The sequence below is a fragment of the Aureobasidium pullulans genome, assembly GCF_000721785.1.
Source record: "Aureobasidium pullulans EXF-150 unplaced genomic scaffold scaffold_21, whole genome shotgun sequence".
In the NCBI taxonomy this organism is placed as follows: Eukaryota; Fungi; Ascomycota; class Dothideomycetes; order Dothideales; family Saccotheciaceae; genus Aureobasidium; species Aureobasidium pullulans.
In genome coordinates, this window is record NW_021941041.1 from 50,528 (window position 1) to 68,992 (window position 18,465).

General features: G+C 51.4%; 11 protein-coding genes across 11 annotated transcripts; 6 read left to right on the top strand and 5 right to left on the bottom strand.

Annotated features, from left to right (window-relative positions):
* Positions 1–8: 8 nt before the first annotated feature.
* On the bottom strand, positions 9–913 carry M438DRAFT_99621 (uncharacterized protein). Its single transcript, XM_029910464.1, has one exon. It carries the CDS (start codon positions 808–810, stop codon positions 58–60), a length of 753 nt encoding a protein of 250 aa, XP_029757137.1. The 5' UTR covers positions 811–913; the 3' UTR covers positions 9–57.
* A 103-nt stretch (positions 914–1,016) lies between these two features.
* Positions 1,017–1,590, top strand: M438DRAFT_338339 (ACN9-domain-containing protein; the record flags this gene model as incomplete). The annotated part of the gene is made up of 3 exons (XM_029904107.1): positions 1,017–1,238; positions 1,314–1,413; positions 1,475–1,590. The coding sequence occupies 3 exons, from the start codon at positions 1,017–1,019 to the stop codon at positions 1,588–1,590; spliced, it is 438 nt and encodes a 145-aa protein (XP_029757138.1).
* Positions 1,591–1,791: 201 nt separating this feature from the next.
* On the bottom strand, positions 1,792–2,478 carry M438DRAFT_280441 (uncharacterized protein; the record flags this gene model as incomplete). The annotated part of the gene is made up of 1 exon (XM_029901162.1): positions 1,792–2,478. The coding sequence occupies one exon, from the start codon at positions 2,476–2,478 to the stop codon at positions 1,792–1,794; it is 687 nt and encodes a 228-aa protein (XP_029757139.1).
* Positions 2,479–2,874: 396 nt separating this feature from the next.
* On the top strand, positions 2,875–3,871 carry M438DRAFT_348336 (Pkr1-domain-containing protein). Its single transcript, XM_029906121.1, has one exon. It carries the CDS (start codon positions 3,012–3,014, stop codon positions 3,600–3,602), a length of 591 nt encoding a protein of 196 aa, XP_029757140.1. The 5' UTR covers positions 2,875–3,011; the 3' UTR covers positions 3,603–3,871.
* A 218-nt stretch (positions 3,872–4,089) lies between these two features.
* On the top strand, positions 4,090–4,808 carry M438DRAFT_399441 (Sm-like ribonucleo protein). Its single transcript, XM_029909414.1, has 3 exons — positions 4,090–4,137; positions 4,211–4,260; positions 4,315–4,808. Exons 1-3 carry the CDS (start codon positions 4,124–4,126, stop codon positions 4,641–4,643), a joined length of 393 nt encoding a protein of 130 aa, XP_029757141.1. The 5' UTR covers positions 4,090–4,123; the 3' UTR covers positions 4,644–4,808.
* A 248-nt stretch (positions 4,809–5,056) lies between these two features.
* Positions 5,057–5,489, bottom strand: M438DRAFT_348338 (uncharacterized protein). The gene has a single exon (XM_029906122.1). The coding sequence runs from the start codon at positions 5,426–5,428 to the stop codon at positions 5,150–5,152; it is 279 nt and encodes a 92-aa protein (XP_029757142.1). The 5' UTR covers positions 5,429–5,489; the 3' UTR covers positions 5,057–5,149.
* Positions 5,490–6,979: 1,490 nt separating this feature from the next.
* M438DRAFT_368134 (uncharacterized protein) lies at positions 6,980–8,096 on the top strand (the record flags this gene model as incomplete). The annotated part of the gene is made up of 3 exons (XM_029908022.1): positions 6,980–7,054; positions 7,271–7,786; positions 7,841–8,096. 3 exons carry the CDS (start codon positions 6,980–6,982, stop codon positions 8,087–8,089), a joined length of 840 nt encoding a protein of 279 aa, XP_029757143.1. The 3' UTR covers positions 8,090–8,096.
* A 784-nt stretch (positions 8,097–8,880) lies between these two features.
* On the top strand, positions 8,881–10,803 carry M438DRAFT_348341 (amidase). Its single transcript, XM_029906123.1, has one exon. The coding sequence runs from the start codon at positions 9,041–9,043 to the stop codon at positions 10,736–10,738; it is 1,698 nt and encodes a 565-aa protein (XP_029757144.1). The 5' UTR covers positions 8,881–9,040; the 3' UTR covers positions 10,739–10,803.
* Positions 10,648–12,521, bottom strand: M438DRAFT_348342 (acetylcholinesterase). Its single transcript, XM_029906124.1, has one exon. It carries the CDS (start codon positions 12,388–12,390, stop codon positions 10,834–10,836), a length of 1,557 nt encoding a protein of 518 aa, XP_029757145.1. The 5' UTR covers positions 12,391–12,521; the 3' UTR covers positions 10,648–10,833.
* Positions 12,522–13,259: 738 nt separating this feature from the next.
* On the top strand, positions 13,260–15,431 carry M438DRAFT_358280 (uncharacterized protein; the record flags this gene model as incomplete). Its single annotated transcript, XM_029907249.1, has 4 exons — positions 13,260–13,702; positions 13,756–14,441; positions 14,492–14,708; positions 14,759–15,431. The coding sequence occupies 4 exons, from the start codon at positions 13,260–13,262 to the stop codon at positions 15,429–15,431; spliced, it is 2,019 nt and encodes a 672-aa protein (XP_029757146.1).
* Positions 15,432–15,575: 144 nt separating this feature from the next.
* On the bottom strand, positions 15,576–18,168 carry M438DRAFT_99729 (solute symporter family transporter). The gene is made up of 3 exons (XM_029910465.1): positions 17,758–18,168; positions 17,509–17,705; positions 15,576–17,459 (listed from the first exon to the last, which is right to left on the bottom strand). The coding sequence occupies exons 1-3, from the start codon at positions 17,833–17,835 to the stop codon at positions 15,647–15,649; spliced, it is 2,088 nt and encodes a 695-aa protein (XP_029757147.1). The 5' UTR covers positions 17,836–18,168; the 3' UTR covers positions 15,576–15,646.
* Positions 18,169–18,465: the final 297 nt, after the last annotated feature.

Consider the following 18,465-nt stretch of genomic DNA (forward strand, 5'->3'; position numbering starts at 1 on the left):
TGGGCAACCAGGATGTATAGATGTTTTTCCAATCTTTGACTTCCTTCTCCTTCTCATTCAATCTGTTGCCGTCGTCCTCATGATCCTGACGATGCACAACTTCTCCCATCCTGCCTTCTTGCCTGAACTTCCCACGGTCTCGGCATCCCATCCGCCAGGCCATTGTCTGATCCTCCTCTTGATTTCCTCTGGCTTGTTCTGAGCGCAAAACAGCACATACGCAACACCCCTTTGACTCAACACCCTAGGCACCTCATCCAGAAGACGATCCGTGACTTCCATTCCATCCACACCACCCGCATAACTCAGCGCCAACAAATGCGAATCCCGATCAAAGGCTTCGGACGAAGTCAAACCATCAGCGGTATTGTACTTGGCATGCAGACTCAAGTCCGGCAGCTCAGCAGGCACGTATGGTGGGTTGAACACCAATACATCCACCTGCCCATCTTTGATCGCAGAAGTCAAATCGCCATTGACCACATTCGCAAACGAGCTCTTGACTTCCTTCCCACAAGCCTTTCTTACTGTCTCCGAAGCAGCGATGCATGCCCGCCGATTGAGATCTGTGCCGAGAGTACAGATGGAGCGATCGAATATAGCAGAGGCATTGGCAGCCAGGAAGGCCAGAACAACTCCACTGCCAGTGCCCACTTCGACGACTAGAGGTGCATGACCGGCGCGGAAATGCGAATGTAGGAATGCGGTTTCGGAGGCGGAGGACAGGGTGTCGAGGAGGAGGTATGAGTCTTCGGCGGGCTCGTAGATTTGATCGTAGTCGACATGCGATGTATCCGGCGTGGGCAACATCGTCTCTGCTGTGTTTCCGCTAACCAGCAATGAAACAATCGCAAGTCAAAAGCTTCGGGGGTGTCTTTTGCGGAGCGCAATGCAGCGATCGGCGAATGCCGAGGCAGAAGACCAAGGGTCTCAGTGACGCAACCATTCTTGTATTCGTCGCAGCTGCTTCGAACTATTCTGTTAATCCACAACTCTGTGTTGAACAATAAATTAAAATGCGCGCAGCTTCACGTCTCCTAGCAAAAGCCAGCACCGTAGGCACGCCATCTGGCGGCCTGGGTGTCGTTCCCCACGCCCTCCTCCCGCCAATTCCGCTGTATCGTCGACTACTCCGTGGTCATCGCAAACACTTGCCTCCGGAGATGCGTGTGTTGGGTGATGAGTATATCAAGAGCGAGTTTAGGGCACACAGGGATGTTGAGAATCCCATTCACATTGTAAGCGCACTGCTGCACGGAGAAGAGGAGGTCCAAGCAAGAAAAGAGCAATGGGACTGACCGAGAGGGCGATAGATCGGTTTCCTCACAGAATGGCAAGGCTATGCACAACAGATCGAGGGCGAAAAGTGGAGGGGAGAAAAGATGGACAAGGCAAAGATTGACAAGATGAGCGGTGTGTATTCGACTTTGATTCTTCTTTGGGAGTACGATCGTTGTACTGACGGTTTCGACAGACGAGCAAATTGCACAAATGTACGAGCTCATGCAAGCTATCAGGAAGCAAGAGTTGGAAGAGAACGACCCGGAGTTCCAGGCTGCCACTGGCCAGGATCCTTCAAAGCAAAACTAGAAAATGACCTTATGATACCCCTGTCTACTGCGTATACGCATTCATCAGCCGCAAATCGTGCTGGACGTGAGGCTTGTGACTATCGTAGGTCGCGAGGAATCCATCTATGCGGTAGGGAAGTTTGGTAGTCGTGTGCTTCATCTGAAGGGAGTAAGGAGGTCGAGTCGAGGGTTTGAAAGGTTTGACGAGCAATCGGGATCTTCAAAGCTCCTCCTCTTCTCTTGGACCAACCTTGGATTTCAACCGTTCCTTTCTGCCCGATCTCCAGGCTTTGTCCCAGACTTCGACCTTTCCGCCGAGTAGTTGGGTGTTATTGGGATCAAGCAAGACGACACCTCTAGCGATGGTCATGTTCTTCAAGATGATCTTAGCGCCGATACCCAGATTCAAATCAATACCATCAACATCAGTGATTTCGAAGCCATAGATTTTGGTACCCTTGGCGTCCTGTAGAAGTAGTTTGTGAGGACCGTTGCTCTTGGATATGGGAGCGGTACCATCACGGGTCGGGTCGGCCTCTTCGTCAGGTACAACGCGGATGACTTCTCTTCCTTTAGTCGTCTCACCGCGCTCCTGGGCTTCGATGGCTTCAACCTGGCTCCAAGCACTACGTCCTATATCCTCGATATCCAGTACCTGGACAGGAATAGCATCCGGGACACGAAGTTCCTTGACGGTGGGGTTGAGGGCGTTTGGCGGGAAGGTGTTGTTTGGAGAGGCCTTGATTGATGATGTGAGATCCGAAGCGAGTATGCGGAATAGAGCCGTCTTTTGCAAAGCTGGTGTAGGAGTTCCTTGACGGCTGGAATTTACAAAAGACTCAATCCATGCATGTGTAGCAGAAAGACCTTTTGAGTCTAGAAAGGCGTTGACGGCCAACTGGGCCATGATGGGAATGATATGTTGAAAACTCCCCCACCATAAGGGCCGAGATTAGTGCTAGACGTGTAGGCGCGGCGTAGCAGAAGTGATTGCTCTGCGAGGTACGCGGGACGAGCCAAGTCAGGATCCCGTTTTGCAACAGGCGGACAGGCGGAGCAGCTGAGACGTCAAACGCCTTTCCGATGTTAGAGCGTTTGAGTAGTGCTAAAGGCGGTGGGTGATGGTGTCGGAGGATGCGGGAATATCGTGGTCACGAGCACCGGCCATCTCCGCGAAACATGGGGATGCATGATTGATGATGGTTGATGATTGATCTTTGTCCCCCTCTCCGTATTGCAACTATCTGCTAATCGCTCACCTGGACTATCCAGCAGGCGCCTTGCCTGTCAAACGAGCCTGACTCTCCTCCACCTGCGTCCAAAAGTCTACTCCGACCCCAAAGAAATCCAAACGAACGAACCTACCTCATCCGAACCTTCGTATTCTCGTCAGAGGATCCCCGCCATTCCTCCTACGACAATCGCATACACCGCTTCACCATGGCCGACTTTATGGTCAACCTTTGGGACGCCGTCTTCACACCCGGCGCCACTCCTACTCTCCTCTTAGCCACCAACATCACCTTTGCTGCCCTCCAGCTCACCCTTGCCGCCCTTCTCGCCCTCACCTACAGCATCCACTTTGTCATTCTCAGTACCTTGTGCGCCGGTCTCTGGTGGGCCATCAACTGGTTTGCCTACGAGTTGCAGCAGGCTCAGCAAAAGGAGGCAGAGGCAGAGCGCATCAGAAAGTCTAGATCAGGAGGCAGCACGCCAAAGAAGCCCGTCTCACAGCCTGGCGACGTCGCCGACGACGAGGCCACCGAGACCGAGGTAGAGACTGCTCCCGGTGTTAAGGTCAAGGTCTCACACGCCGAACTCGACTTCCAGCCCTCCGCAAAAGACGAACAGATCAAATCACAAATTCTCGACGAGGTTAAGAGTGTCTCGGCTTCCACGACTACGGCTGGTACGACTGGTCTGCAGCCTTCGGAAGGTGAGAGCAGATACCGCAAGGCTCCCAGCGATCTGAGTGCCTCCTCCAACGACTTTGGCACCGACAGCGAGTGGATCAAGGTTGATGAGGAATGATTTGATTATTTGTTGCATTTGGCATGGACTGGTCTGATTGGAGTTTTGGCTTTGTTGCATTCCTGATATACCCAACTCGAGAGCAATCGCATGACAGAGTATTCAACACCTTGTCATCTCCTTTTCGTAGCTTTTCAATTATTGAATTGTCAAGTTCTTCTCGGCATCTACTCCGGTGGTCTTTTTCACACGATTAGATAGCATACCTGTACTGAGCAACAAGGGCGGCTATACTCATGTCTGCCCTTGGATCACCACAAATAAAGCATTCACTTCATGTTATTCTGTTTCGTGCCTGAGTTCAAGGAGAATGCGTTGATGCTTGATCGTTTATGAAGACACCACGTGATTCATTCGCGAAGACAGTGCCAAGAAGCCGGGCGAGGAAGGAGCGTCACAGCGCAAGTTGCCGAGTTGAGAACGACCGCGAACGCGACAGCAGGCAGCATTGAGAATCAACACACTTTGTCCATACAACTCACAACAAGCGCGCATTTCTTGACTGAACCAGTGCGCCCAATATGAAGCTCGTCAGGTGAGCTACTGTTCCGCCGTCGCTTGTCGATGTGCTTGTTGAGCAAGTCGCAAACAGCTAACCTCCATCCTAGGTTTTTGATGAAGTGCCAGAATGAGACGGTGACTATCGAGCTCAAGAATGGTATGTCTCCCTGAGTCGCGCAGATGCATACCAGCTGCTAACACATTATGGCAGGCACAATTGTCCACGGAACCATCGCATCAGTCTCCCCACAAATGAACACAGCACTGCGAACAGTCAAGATGACTCCCAAGGGTCGCGACACCATCGCTCTGGACTCCATGAACATCCGCGGCGCTACCATCCGTTACTACATTCTGCCCGATTCGCTACCTCTGGATACTCTCTTGATCGATGACGCCCCCAAGCCCAAGAACAAGGCCCGCAAGGAAGCTGCAGACAGAGGTGCCCGTGGTGCAAGAGGTGGCGGCAGAGGACGCGGTATGGGCGGCGGTGGTCGCGGAGGTGGCCGTGGAAGAGGCCGTGGCGGCAGAGGTTTCTGATCAACCAATCGACCGGAACCAAATCAAGAATTACCAACGATTGGACGCGACATCGATTCGACGACAATCTGTCTTGAAAGAAGCATTCGGCTGGAACGCCAACCACACAAATTATGTCCAACATTTGCGCGAGCAGGGAATCACCAAAAGGCGCAGGCAGGGTCAAGACATGCTTTGTCGCATCAAGCCTGGCGAATGGCGCAAAGGAAGGCGCTACGAAGGATCCGCCCAACCCGTGTATGTCCAAGGTTGTAGCTTCCTTTTCTTCCCTTTATGAGCTTCAAAAAAAAAGAATTGCAAACTCATTTATGATTAAACCCTATGGGCCTTCTCTTTGTCTATCTTGAATTCCTACTAACTCTAGGTTCTTTGTCAACATTTTTTGCTTGCCATTGCTTTCCTTTCCCACTACACATCTTTTCCTACTCTCGACAGGCTTTCATACACGGCTTCCTCTACAAGACGTGCTTTGGCTTGAATCCAATGTGTGCAAAGAATACCTCAACCTACATCCGCAACGTCCAAATGCTTTCATTCGAAGCCTCTGCGTACGACGAATTGCTTGGCCCTTGAACACATGTCAAACCACGCAGGGTCTTCGCACTCATTGCTTCAGCGCATGTGCCTGAGCGCACATGCCACATGCCACATGCCAGTGATGCGAGCAGAGAGTGACCTTGCCTCTTGAGATATCTCGGCCAGAAGTACCATGAAAAGACAACCATGACAACCATATTGCTGCTGGCTCCCAAAGTCTCTTGGCTTCTGCCGAGGTACACAGTCATGCATTCTGCACCAAACACCACCTGGCAGAACGAAGCATGTTGAACTGTCAATGTCAAGCTTGTCCCTACATCACAACGTCTACACATGCGAAGCTCAGCTTCACGGCAAAGACAATGATGCTAGACGTATGCTACATCATCCTCAGGATCACGGAAAAGTGATGCTACTGGCACACAGTCTTTTGTGTGCTCGCTATTAACTACCGCTCGGTATCGCTACATCTGCACTTGGTACAGAGCTCAATGGCAGTTCTTACAATGCTGGAGACATGCATAATCGGCGAAAGAGCAAGTCGTGAGTGGCGTTGGCAGTGGCAACAAGCAACGAGCATCGCTGAAGAGAGAAAGCAAGGGCCCCCCGAATAGCAAGGGCCCCCCGAATAGCAACGGTCTTCGAGGTCAACGTCTCCATCGATGCCTAGCATATCCACGTGTGTCACCGCCGGGACATCAAGATCTCGCGGAGACCGTCGGCGGGGAACGGGCATCACCGCTCAAAACAAGCATCTCCGGAGTGGTGGCCTTCGAAGTCACCGACTTTACCATTGTCTGAGCATATCAACAAACTTTATCGCCAGGAAGACAAAGTCGCGAGTGTCGGCGGCAGTGGTAGGAAGCACTGAGATCGACCATTGATAGCAAGCATTGCTGAAGTGGTGTTCTTCCAGGTCAATAGCTTCACCGTTTCCTCAGCACATCAATACATGCCATCGCTTTGAGGACAAAGTCGAGAATACCGGCGGCAGTGGCAGCAAGCATTGGGCTTCGTCGCTGAGAGCAAGCAATGTCCTTTGAGGCGGACACCCTCATCAATGTCTGGCACATCAAAGAATGTCGAAGAGTACCGTTGGCAGTGACAGGAAATATTGAGCTTCACCGCTGTGGCCAATACTCTTGTCAATGGCTGGCATATCAAAGTGACTTTTTGAGCATCACAGGTATCATAGTCTGCAGTGACAGCAAAGAACTAGTATCACCTCTGGGAGCAAGTATCAGTTGGTTATCTGGAGTGATGGTCTTCCCTCGTCAATGTCAATATCAGCATACACCATCGAAAGCCGTCGGCAGTGACAAAGTATCAAGCATCACCACTGAGAGCAAGGATTCGTTCTTAGGAACGACGGCCTTAGGCATTACTGTCACTGGTGTGCATCAGCATAAGTCATCGCGTGCTGTCGGTGGTGAAAAAAGTGATGAGCATCACCGCTGAGAGCAAGCATCGCCAAGTGATGCTCTGAGGCCACGCCTATACCACCGCCTGGCACAACGTCGCCTCCCTATTGGTTCCGCGAGTCAAGGCGCGTGATATCGACAGCGAGGTTGTTCGTCACAACAACGCCGGAACCTACCATGACCTTTCACTGTCAATATCGATCTCGTACTTCATTACGGCTTCGTACTTGATCACAACTCTTCTTAGCGCGTTCTCAAATCATTCGTACTTCTCACACACCAACCACACACCCGTTTTCTATACACATCGTTCCGCATCGTACTTTTTACGCTTCATCAACAATACACGTCCAGTATCAACCCGCCACACTCACAGTCATGTCCACCACTCTTAACGAACGCGAGCTGGTCTTCCTCGGCCAGGTCTGGCAATGTATGAAGTCCGTTCCTGACGTAAGTTCATTCCATATGTCTTCCTGCTCTTTTCAATCCGGCCCTGGGTCCGTTTCCGCCGTCTCGTTCTTCTACGATCTCATGCGCACAACAAGTCTTGACATCCTTTCCCTTCTCTCTTCTTCAATCCAATGATCTCTGCCCTCTTCTTAACATCCCATTGCCCTCCGATTCTGCGCACAATGTGGCCTGATCGTATGCTGACTCTCATTCAAGGTTGACATGGACAAGCTCTTCAGCATGGCCGGTTACAAGACCAAGGCTTCCACAAACACTGCCTACCACAAGCTCAAGGCCAAGATCAAGTCTGTTAGCAGCACCGCCGAGGCTGATGAGGCCGACGCTGAGGATTCTGCCGCTCCCTCTTCTCCTGTGAAGAAGAGCCGTGGCAAGAAGGCTGTTCTCGTTAAGGCTGAGTCTGATTCCGAGGATGACGACGAGACCGATGAGATTGCCCCTACCAAGCCTACTGCCTCTGGCAGACCTTCCAGAGTTATCGCCAAGAAGCATGCCGCCGTGAAGGCTAAGACTGCTGCTCGTCCTTCGATCGGCCGTGCCACCCGTGCTTCAGCCAGAACTAACAAGCTGGACGTCCAGATGTCCGAGGACTCTGATGAGGATGTCATCAAGCCCATTGGAAAGGGCCGCGCTGTCAAGAGAGATTCCACCCCCGAGGCAGACCTCGCCTCCGTCTCCGCCATGATTATGGCCGCCACCAGCGTCGACGACGAGGTACCTAACGCGTTCACCCTTTTGAAAATGCACATATACTAATCCGCCCCTTAGGATGTCGCCGGCCCCGCCCACGGTGTCAAGCGCGCCGCCACCCAGGTCCCCTCCGACCTTGACGATTTCGAAGTCAAGCGTGTCAAGGGCGAGGACGAGGTCCTCGAGGGTGTCGAGACCCGCTCCGTCTCTGACGCTGCCTCTAACGCCGCCTCCTTTGGCGACACCGTCCCCTCCGACACCGAGGCCGACATCCACCAAGTTCCCGTCGACGACGGCGAGCTCGCCCCTATCGTCCACGATATCTAAGGAGAAGGAATGGTCAGGAAAAAAGGAGTTCTTAGGTTCTTTTAGAGCATTTTAGCTCTTTTTGATGAATGAATGATTGAAGTTGTGCCCCCCTTGCTTTTATGTTCCCCTTGCTTGGAATGTGACTTGTATATATAACGCCATCTCCGCCGCCTATGATACTAATTCTTGTCGCTGTCAAAATGCACCAAGTTTTTGTGGTTCAAAAGAATGTCCAGTGAGAGTCGAAATAATCCACACTCTCACTGGACGTTTTGAGAAATCACAAAACCATCGTGCATTCTTACAAGCATTTCAACGTCTCCATCTTGCCACCGGGAGCTCAAAAACACGAAAAATGTCCGCCCCTGGAATTCAGAACATTCAGCATCTCTGCTACCCATACATCCCCTGTTTTCTGCCTGTAAAAGTGCAAGATATTTTTGGAATTATATGGTATGTCCAATGAGAGTGCGAAATATGATATTGAGAATCGGGCTCTCACTGGACATTCCAAGAAATCTAAAAACCATTGTGTATTTTGACGTGTACATTCTTCGCTGTGCACTGCAGCAGAGATGGACATGAAGTCAAAGCAACCTTTTATCTGATCCGCCCAAGTGGTCTTATCAGATGATTTTGTGCCCAATCTGCTCGAAACGGCAGCGCGAACCGAGGACTTCGGCTCGCGTATCGTTTTTCGCCAAACGTTAGGCCAGCGCATTCACCGCTCCACATTATTTCCTACTGTGGTGAGGTTTCCGACGTCGGTTCGTGCGATAAGAGTATGGTGGAAGCGTGGTTGAGTTTCCCGGCAGGGCGCGCGACGGGGGTATGTTTGCCGGGAGGATGGTTTGGGATATATAAGGGTTGGGTTGCCAGTGGTTGGGGGTTCTTCTTGCTATTAACGCATTTGCTTGCTTTTTTGTATATTTACTCGTTTGGTTTTCTCAGTCATTGGCTTTGGACACCATGGCTGCAGCTCAACCACTCTCATGGCAAAGTATCGCCGCCAGAAAGCAAAAGGAAATCTACGATGCTATACCGTCAGCATGGATCGTCGACAAGTCCCTCCTCGTCGGCCACAATTTGACAGATCTACCCAAGAAATGCCCACATATCATGTCGAAAGAAGAGCTCTTCATCACCGAATCTCGCGCCGTGGACATTCTCTCTCGAATCCGTGCAAGGAAATGGACGTCTTACCAAGTGACTCTGGCCTTTTGCAAACGCGCTGCTTTGGCTCATCAAGCTACTAATTGCCTGGCATTGATCATGTTCGACTCTGCTCTGGAAGAGGCGAAGAAACTGGACGCCTATATGGAAAAGCACGGTAAACCTATTGGTCCACTCCACGGCCTACCCATCTCGGTCAAGGAACATATCTATCTCGCAAACACACCTGCGACTTCCGGACTCATTTCCTGGGCGGACGCTCCCAGCCCCCACGACGCTCTCATCTGCAAGATCTTCCGACAAGCAGGCGCGGTCTTCCACGTCAAGACCACCAACCCACAAACCCTCATGGCGTTGGAAACACACTCCAACCTCTTCGGCCGCACGTCCAACCCCTTCAACACTTCCCTCACCTCAGGCGGCAGCTCGGGCGGCGAATCCGCACTCGTAGCCATGCGCGGCTCTCCACTAGGAATCGGCACGGATATCGGCGGCTCCATCCGCGGGCCCTCTGGTTTCTGCGGCGGCTGGGGCTTGAAAGCCTCGGTAGCGCGAATCCCCCATTCAGGACTTAGCGGCCTGCACGCAGGTATGGAGAATATAATCGGCTGTGTGGGTCCCATGGCCAATTCGCTGGCTGATTTGAGGTTGTTCTGCTCGGTGGCGTTGGCGAAGGAACCTTGGGATGAAGAACCTAGTTTGATTGATATTCCATGGCGGAATACTACTGCTGCGGACTTGCCTAAAAGACTTAGGATAGGGGTTATGTTCAATGACTGTGCTGTGTTGCCTCATCCACCCATCACTCGCGCTTTACGTCACACGGTCGCAAAGCTCCGCGCAGCAGGACATGAGATTGTGGAATGGAATCCTCAACATCACGCTTCCCTCCTCTCCTGGATAAACAAAGCTTACTTCCTCGACGGCGGCGACGAGTACAAGTCCACCCTCCTGCAAGAAAGCGACCCTCCCGTCCCTATAATCCAATGGCTTCTCGACTCCGAAGCCAATACCCGCCACACCATTGAAGAAACCTGGACATTAAACTCCACAAGGGATAAATTGCGCACGGCATTTTCGTTGCAGTGGAAGGAAGCAGGCATAGATGCGCTGTTATGTCCTGTAAACGCTAGTTGTGCTTCTGCGCACGACGAGAGTAAGTATTGGGGTTACACTGCTGTGTTTAACGCTACTGATTTGCCTGGCGTGGTGTTTCCGGTGACGGAGGTGAGGGAGACAGATACATGGGAAGAGGGGACTGTGCCGGTGCAAGGGGAGAAGGATGCCATGTACCGCAAGTTCTGGGACGAAGGGGGAGCGGGCAAGTATAAAGATGCACCGGTGAATTTACAGTTGGTGGGTAAGAGACTGAGGGAGGAGAGATTGCTGGCTGTTGCGGAGGTTGTGGAGGGGTGTTTGAAAGAGGACAAGCAGAGTGTACAGAAGGTTCGAAACCCTGTGCAGAAGGAGGAGATGGTGCAGAGTAGACTCTGATCCAAAGGTGACAGGATATATCAAAAGCGAAAATATTACTCATTCCGGTTGTCATATAGCGCAGCATTATATACATGTTTCCTTGAATACAGATTTCAAGCAGAGTAATTCGGCATCGAACCATCACAAAGACCTTCCAAGTACTTGAGATCTGTATCCTTGACCGCAACACCGTCACCAAAGTCCCTCACAGTGTTCTCTCCCAACACCTCATACTCTTGCCATCCAGTGCTCTCAATACCTTGCATTCCATCTTTGGTGAACGCAACCCAAGCATCCTGCATTGCCACACTAGTCTGTCCCTCCAATGCCGGTCCCGCACCTCTGAAGTTGTCGTAGGTGCCAAACAGCAATGGCAGTTCCGAGGAGTGATAAGCACCCAACCAAGGCGCAGGAGCGATGTTCGAGAAATTGCCAGAGTACACATAGCGATAGGTTGGGCGGTTGGTCAGTTGACGTAGACGGATGCTCTCAGTGGCAGGACAGAAGAAAGTGCGGAGGAGAGCGAGCTGTGCGAGAGTGGCGTTCGGACCGGATGGACTGTAGGGAGCGAACGGCACACCATCTTGAGCATTCGTGCCGATGATAGCAGGTATATTCGCTTGGTTGCCGGCGAGAGCGCGGGAAGTGTAGTTGCTGAAGACGACTTTTCCGTCGGGGATAGGGAGGAAAGAGATTCCTGGTGAGGTGCCATTGATCTGGTAGTTCGCGACAGAGTCCTCAATGTCCTTAGCAGGGACCTTTCGAACACATGCCAGTTCTGCTTCAGGAGAGGAAGAGTTTGCACAACCGAGTTGAGAGGCTACAAATGTGAAGTTTGTGTGTTGCGTGTCAACGGACTGGATGACAGAGAAAGCGGTACCAGAGTCCATTGAGAAGGCACTGACGATGGGGTCCTTGGGGTAAGCATAGTTGTAGTAGTCTACGCTGATCGAGCCGGCGGATTGACCCCAGAGCAGCATGCGAGAGGGATCACCCCCGAATCTGACAATGTTGTCGCGGACCCATTCGACTGCTGCCCTCTGATCGAGCAAGCCAACATTGTGGTCACTTAGTCCTGCAGCATTAGGGAAGCCGAAGATGTTGACGCGGTAGTTGATAGACACAACAATGTGGTCCTGCGTTCGCTCAACCCATTGGCTTGGAATTTGGTAAGGGACGTCCTGTCCTCCAGTACTGAAGCCGCCACCGTATATCCAGATCTCGACCGGCAGTAATTCATTACTACGACATGATTGATTGTTGTTGGAAGTAGGTGTCCAGACACTAAGTGTCAAGCAGTCTTCGCTGATTGAGCCTGTGCGGTTCAAGCCTTGCAGACCAAATTCGAGGATTTGGTCAACGTAGACTCCAGGGCTTTCTGTGTTGAGATACTGCATGCAACTGGGAGGCAATTGAGTATTGTTGACCACCTTCTTTGCGGCAGACGCAGGAAGTGCTTGAGGAGGCTCAAAACGGAGCGACCCAGTAGGAGGTTGTGCGAATGGAATGCCCAAGAACTGACGAACGTTGGGATATTTCGAGTCCTTGATTCCATGAACGAGACCGGATGAAGTCTGCACAGACATCTCATCTTGTTGCGAAACATACTTCGGCCATGCCAAAGATCCAGTAGAGAGAGATGCAACTGTAAGTAAGGAAGTAACATGCATCTTGGCGGTGAGTGTACTAGAAGTCAAGAAGAGAGGCTTTGATGTAAAACCAACCTGCCTTTATACTTAGACTTTTGCTTCTGGCATCTCAGCACGAGATTCGGCTCTTGGATAAAATCCGCGACTCCACCCCAACCCCTCTCCGCAACCTGGTATGAACGAGTCGATCACTCGTGGCGGGGAAACTCTAAGGAGAATCGACCAACCGAGCCGACAGCACATCGGTTGAAGCGGCATCTGGCGACACATCGTCATCTTTCTGCAGAAGCAGATAGACTATTGATGACTTGTATTGACGGCCAATACATGGCGTCTGATGTTTGTTGGTTGCGACTCGAGTAGAGTGATCAGTCGTGCTCCGATGCAATTTTGGTCGAGTCTGGCGGCGTTTGACACGCGTTGGCAACGTGTCATCGCGTCATCGCAGTGTGGACAACGGTCAAGCACGGTCCGGTCCCGAAATGGACAGCCTGAGGTCTGCCTGCGGTCTTCCTGCCTTGTTCAAAACCACAACACACTCGGCAAGAAGCTGAAGACGAACACGAGATGTGAACCACCTCCGAGTCGTGTCCTGTTCCCACCTTCTGCATTCGATGTCTGCAATGAGTGGCTTGCATGTAACATCTCATAGCCATACCTTGGCGGCAAGGCGTCCAATCATCATGGTGCAACCTTTGTACAGTCCCAGCATGATCCTACTCAGCCGCTTGCTGTTCGCCCAAGTACCTTTGTAAGCCCAATTTCTCTACGAACATGAACGTGACTTCTGCTCTCTGCCCACGACCAAGTGCGACGGCCTTCATGCGATTTCTTCTGTGCCATCAGCGGCGGCAATCCCAGAGCTTCTACCAGCCTCGCAATCTATCACGATGGATGATGGTCACGAAAGACTCATCAGTAGTGGTTCGGGACCCCGCAGGCACCCAACCTGGCGCACCGTCCTGATCATCAACACCACCTTCGCCAGTTTTACACTCATCGCGTATATTGCGTTCCTGATTTGGATACACAGCAACACGCACATCGCTCACGGTGTGGCAGAAGTTTTCAGCGGTCTCTGCTCAGAGGTTTCAAGAACAGTGGCCTATGCACACTTGCTCGTCAATGCGTTTGCCGTCTTGCTTTTCGCTGTGGGTACACATGGCGTCCAAGTATTGCTTTCACCGACCAGAGCAGAAGTTGATACTGCTCATGCGAGAGAAAGATGGTTGCACATTGGTGTGGGAGGCTTCAGAAACATGAGATGGATTCACAAGCGCAGACTCATCAGAGCAGTCCTTCTAGGATTGGCCTCGATCATGTTGCCCTTCCTGTAAGTCATATGAGGATGCACTCTGGTCATTACTGTTACTAACTGTATTCAAGTCATAACTCTGTGTTCTTTACTACTCTAGCAACTGCAGATAGGACAGTGGCTCTCGTGACTGAAGACTATCCTAAAGGATCTCGACTCGATGGCGCAACAGAGCAGTCTACGTTCTTGGCTAAAGCGGAGAATTATGTCAACATCTCGAGGTCTTCTCGTACAGCTCTGAAATCCATCGAATTTGACGAGCTGCTACAACAAATGCGAGTCAACCTGGTAGACCTCGTCCGAATACCAACAGAGGAGTGCCGCTCTATGTTCTCGTCCTCGCGTGTGCCCTTTGACTACTCCAACGTGTTGCTGATAAGCTCGTCTAACGCCAGCAACTCCTTGGACGGATTCATCGATGGTGATCTGCAATACCCAGAGATGGCCGTGAAGTCCAAGTATCAAGGTGTGCAGACTATCGATTGGTTCAATACTGTTGGTGTAGTCTCGATCTTTCACAACCACTGCATTGACACAGACTTCGACTTTGGAAATAGCAGTATCTGGAATATACCTACTTGGGACTACTACTGCACAGTATCGACATATCCTGTTGAATACTGTCTGGCTCAAAAGTTTGAGCCTGACTGCGGTGTCAGCATCAATGCTCGAGTCCTTCCTGGTATCCTGGTCTGCTTGTTCGTGGAGGTTCTTTGCTTAGCCAGTCTGGCGTTTTCGCGTGGCTTTCGGCCCCTGGGTACGTGGTATTGATACTGGTTTTGGTTTACATCAGCTAAAGCTTCATAGCAACTGTCGGAGATGCTGTAGCGAGCTTCTTGAAGCATCCAGACACCTTTTCCGCAAAGACGCCCGGTGTTACCGTGCACTCAGTACACTCGCCAACGAGCCGCTTTGACAAATTCGGCTTCCGACGATCCGAAAAAGACATTGCCTCATGGAGACGCAAGTGGCCGGTGTGGAGGGCGACAGTCGATACCGAAACCTGCGCTTTGTTTCTCAACTGGTATGATTCGTTTTCCTCGAAATCTCAAGCAGATTCTAACAAATGTTTAGTCTCTTCCTTGGCTTTTTCGCCACCGCGACGGCAGTCCTCATCGTGCTCAACGACGGTGGAATATCTGGTTACCAACCATTGACCTCACAAAGCCCTACCTCCGAACATGGACTCTTTGCCAACCTCTTCGGCCTCGGATCCATACACGCCCTCATCTCGATCACTTATCTGTTTTACAACCATCTGTTCTCACGCATGTTTGCCGCAGTGGAGTTGAGCTCATACTCGAGAACACATGCTCCCTTACGCGTGACTCTGCCAAGGCAGGGCGCCCGCAACACGTACTACCTCGCCATGAAACCTTACTACTCTGCTCTCTTCATCGTCGCACTGACCTTGGTACACTTCCTCACGTCGCAAGCTTTGAACGTGGTAGCTCTCACCACCTACGACGTCATGGGTCAATATTCGCATCAACGCATCACCTATGGCATTTCCCCTTCCTCTGCCATATCAGCTTTGGTGGTTGGATTCATTATGCTCTGCGCATTGGCTTTTGCGTTGGACAGAAAACTCGAAGATGGAATGCCTGTGCTGGGGACTTGCTCGATGGCTATCTCGGCGGCTTGTCATGTCGATAGCGGTCGTGCGACACTGGGGCCGGTCAAGTATGGTAAAGACGAGAGAACTGGTAAATTGGGATTCCTGTGTCGAGAAGTATCAGAACCTTGAACGATTCATGGTTTCCAGTGAAAGGAGAAATTGCGATGGAACCAGCCAAGAGCCAAACGATCGTTATGTCAGATCAAACAGGACCTTGAGAAGAGGAGGCCAAGAGCAGGTGAGCAGAAACAATAACAAACCATTAACTCATTCTAAATCATCCAGATCATCTAACCATCTACTCCACTCCCAAAATTCCCATCCGCATCACCCCACCATCACTCTCACACTTTCCCTCCTTTCTTCCCTCCAAAAACATCTCCAGCAAACTTCTTCAAAAATCCCGCCGTCTCCACTACAGGCAACACAACACTAATCCCCGTACTAACAAACACCCAGATAAAAGATATCACCACCCAAGCGGTAAAAAAGCCTTTGGAGAAAACGTAATGACTGAAGAACATGGGCATAGGAAGTAAGAAATCCATGATGAATGTTAGCAGGAAGGAAGCGATACAAGCGAGTTTAAAAGCTCCACGGAGGGATGATGGTGATTCTTCTAATTGCAAGTCGGCGGCGCGCTCGGTGTCGGTTTCGGTGGAGAGGGTGGGTGGTGGTGGGGGTTCGGAGAAGGAATTGGAGGTGGAGGTATTTTTCTCGTTCTCCTGTGCCTTTTCCTCTTCGCTGGGGTTGACGGCGGTGGAAGTGTTGAGTTTATCTTCCTGATGCATTTGTTTCTTCTGTAATTGTGATTCCACGATTGGATCTGCGGATTCGGCATTAATGCTTCTTGTAATCGCCCAGTCGAAGTTTTGCGGTTTTATGAGAGAGACGGTTACGGTGACGATGAGGCCGGTCATTATAGCTGCGAGATTGCCTGCTAGGGTTGCGTATTCGGTGCCAGTGGTTGCGACGGTGACTTCGCCAAAGTAGACTTTTGCTACAGCGAGCCAGGCTGCGATACCAACGATCAAACCGACAATGGCGCCACTGATGGCTCCAGCGGCAGATTGACCGCGCCAGGTGATGGCGAAAGCGGCGGGGAAGACGGCGCCGCCGATGAGGAGACCCATTACCAAGAACAGCCAGCCGAGGTCGACGCCAATGGCATTCCAGATGCAGGCAAAGACGGCCATTGTGAGACCAAAGGCACAGATCATGGCGTGAGAGACGAAGATGAGACTTGAGGGCGAGGCGGTCGGGCGGATGTATCGTTTGTAGACATCGAAGGTGAGGAGAGAGGATACGGCGATAAGTTCGGCAGATGCGCAGGAGGTGACGGCCATGAACAGGACGATGAGTAGAGCTACTGCGCCACCCTTACCCAGTAGTGCTTGTGCTGCATATGATGCTGCGAGTCCGGCGGAGATATCGCTGGATGTTGGGACTCCAGGGAAAGTAGGGAAGCGAGGATTGTCGGTGAGTGCAACAGCTGCAAGGCCCAGAGTGGTGGAGAATCCGAAAGGAATGGCGAACCAAGCGATACCACCCAGAATGTATGCTCTAACAGCAGTAGCAGGTCGAGAAGCAATGGCACGCTGCCAGTAAGCTTGATCCAGGAACACAGTGCCACTTCCTGAGCAAAGCTGGATGACACCAAAGATCAACGCGTAGTTGGATTTCAGTGTCATGTAAGAACCATCCACGTTACCCTCTACGGGTCTCTGCACTGCTGCTTTTTTGAGCAGCTCGTACATCTCCCCAGGTGAGCCAATAAGATCACTGGTCGCATAGGCGTTGAACATGAAGTACAGGATGATGATCATCAAGATCAAAGTATGACTGTAGTCGCAGAGGAAAGTCGCACGTAGACCACCGAGGACGACATATGCGCAGACGCCGACTGGGATGAGGAAGATTGCGGCGTAGACGTTCATGCCTGTCAAGCTTGTGACAACGGCTGAGCCACCAAGCAGTAATTGCGAGCCGACCAGAATATTCGTTACGAAGGCGAAGAACAAGAAGGTGATATGGGCGGCACTCCCATAGCGGGCCTGGACGATCTCAAGGTATGTGTGGGCGCGTGGTGCATTCATCTTGACTTTGCACGCCAGGATGGAAAACATGAGGATTTGGACTGTTGCGCCAGCAGCGTACCTACTTCAAGTTAGAGACGTCTTCGAGGTTTTTGTGATACAAGACTCACCAGAAAGGCCCGGCAACACCATATTGATATGCTACCGTGGAGCTCTGCAACAATGTAGCAGCCCACGTCCACGCCGACACGATACCAGAGGCAATAAGGCCAGGCTTGATGCTGCGAGAAGCAGTGTTGAACTCCTCACTTGTCTTGGTGCTGAAGCTTGTGTACTTGTTTTGTAGATGCGAAATTCCCATCATGAGCTTGACATTCTGTCAGTCTTTGCAGATCGTAGTTATCGTCGAAGATACTCACAAAGGCGAAGAAGAAGCCGACTCCAATGACGACGCCATAACCGGCACCTGCGGGCAAGATCTGTGCTGAAGACGACATGCTGTATATTTGCTCGAAGATAAAGACGCCTGCCAGAACATAGAGTGGGAAAGGGGAACCAATATATCTAGAGCTATCGACCTACCATGTCTTGCCCCACGATATCGTTCAGTCATATGGCGCGGGCAAGGATTGGCTATCGCAGTGCAACGGCACCCATGTCACAAGGTGTGGCGGCATACTCATCAATGTAGCTTGATAAGACATGTAAGTACTCACGTTCGATGCAGGAAAGAAGAAGCAGATTGCACGTTTGGAGAAGGTGCGACTGCCATGCTGTTGGGGTACGACATGTCTGGGGTTGGGGTAATGTCGATCATCTTTATCGCAGCGGTAGCGGCAGCCGATAGGCATAGATAAGGCGACTAGCTACCACTCAAAAGACAGAATGTCTTTGCGCTTGTAACAAGCATAGGAAATGCGAAAGCTTGTGCGATCGACTAATCTTGGTTGTTCATTCGGTGTTCTGTCGTTTCGATGGGGCATGCATTGGATTCGACGATGACTGCCTATCTTGCACTCAGGTTCATGCAGCATGGATTTAGTCGCCAGTAACCTGAGACTATTTCCCGCCAGGGTCCTGGGTCTTGGTACGAGTATGAGCATGATAAAGAGCGCATGTACCCCAAA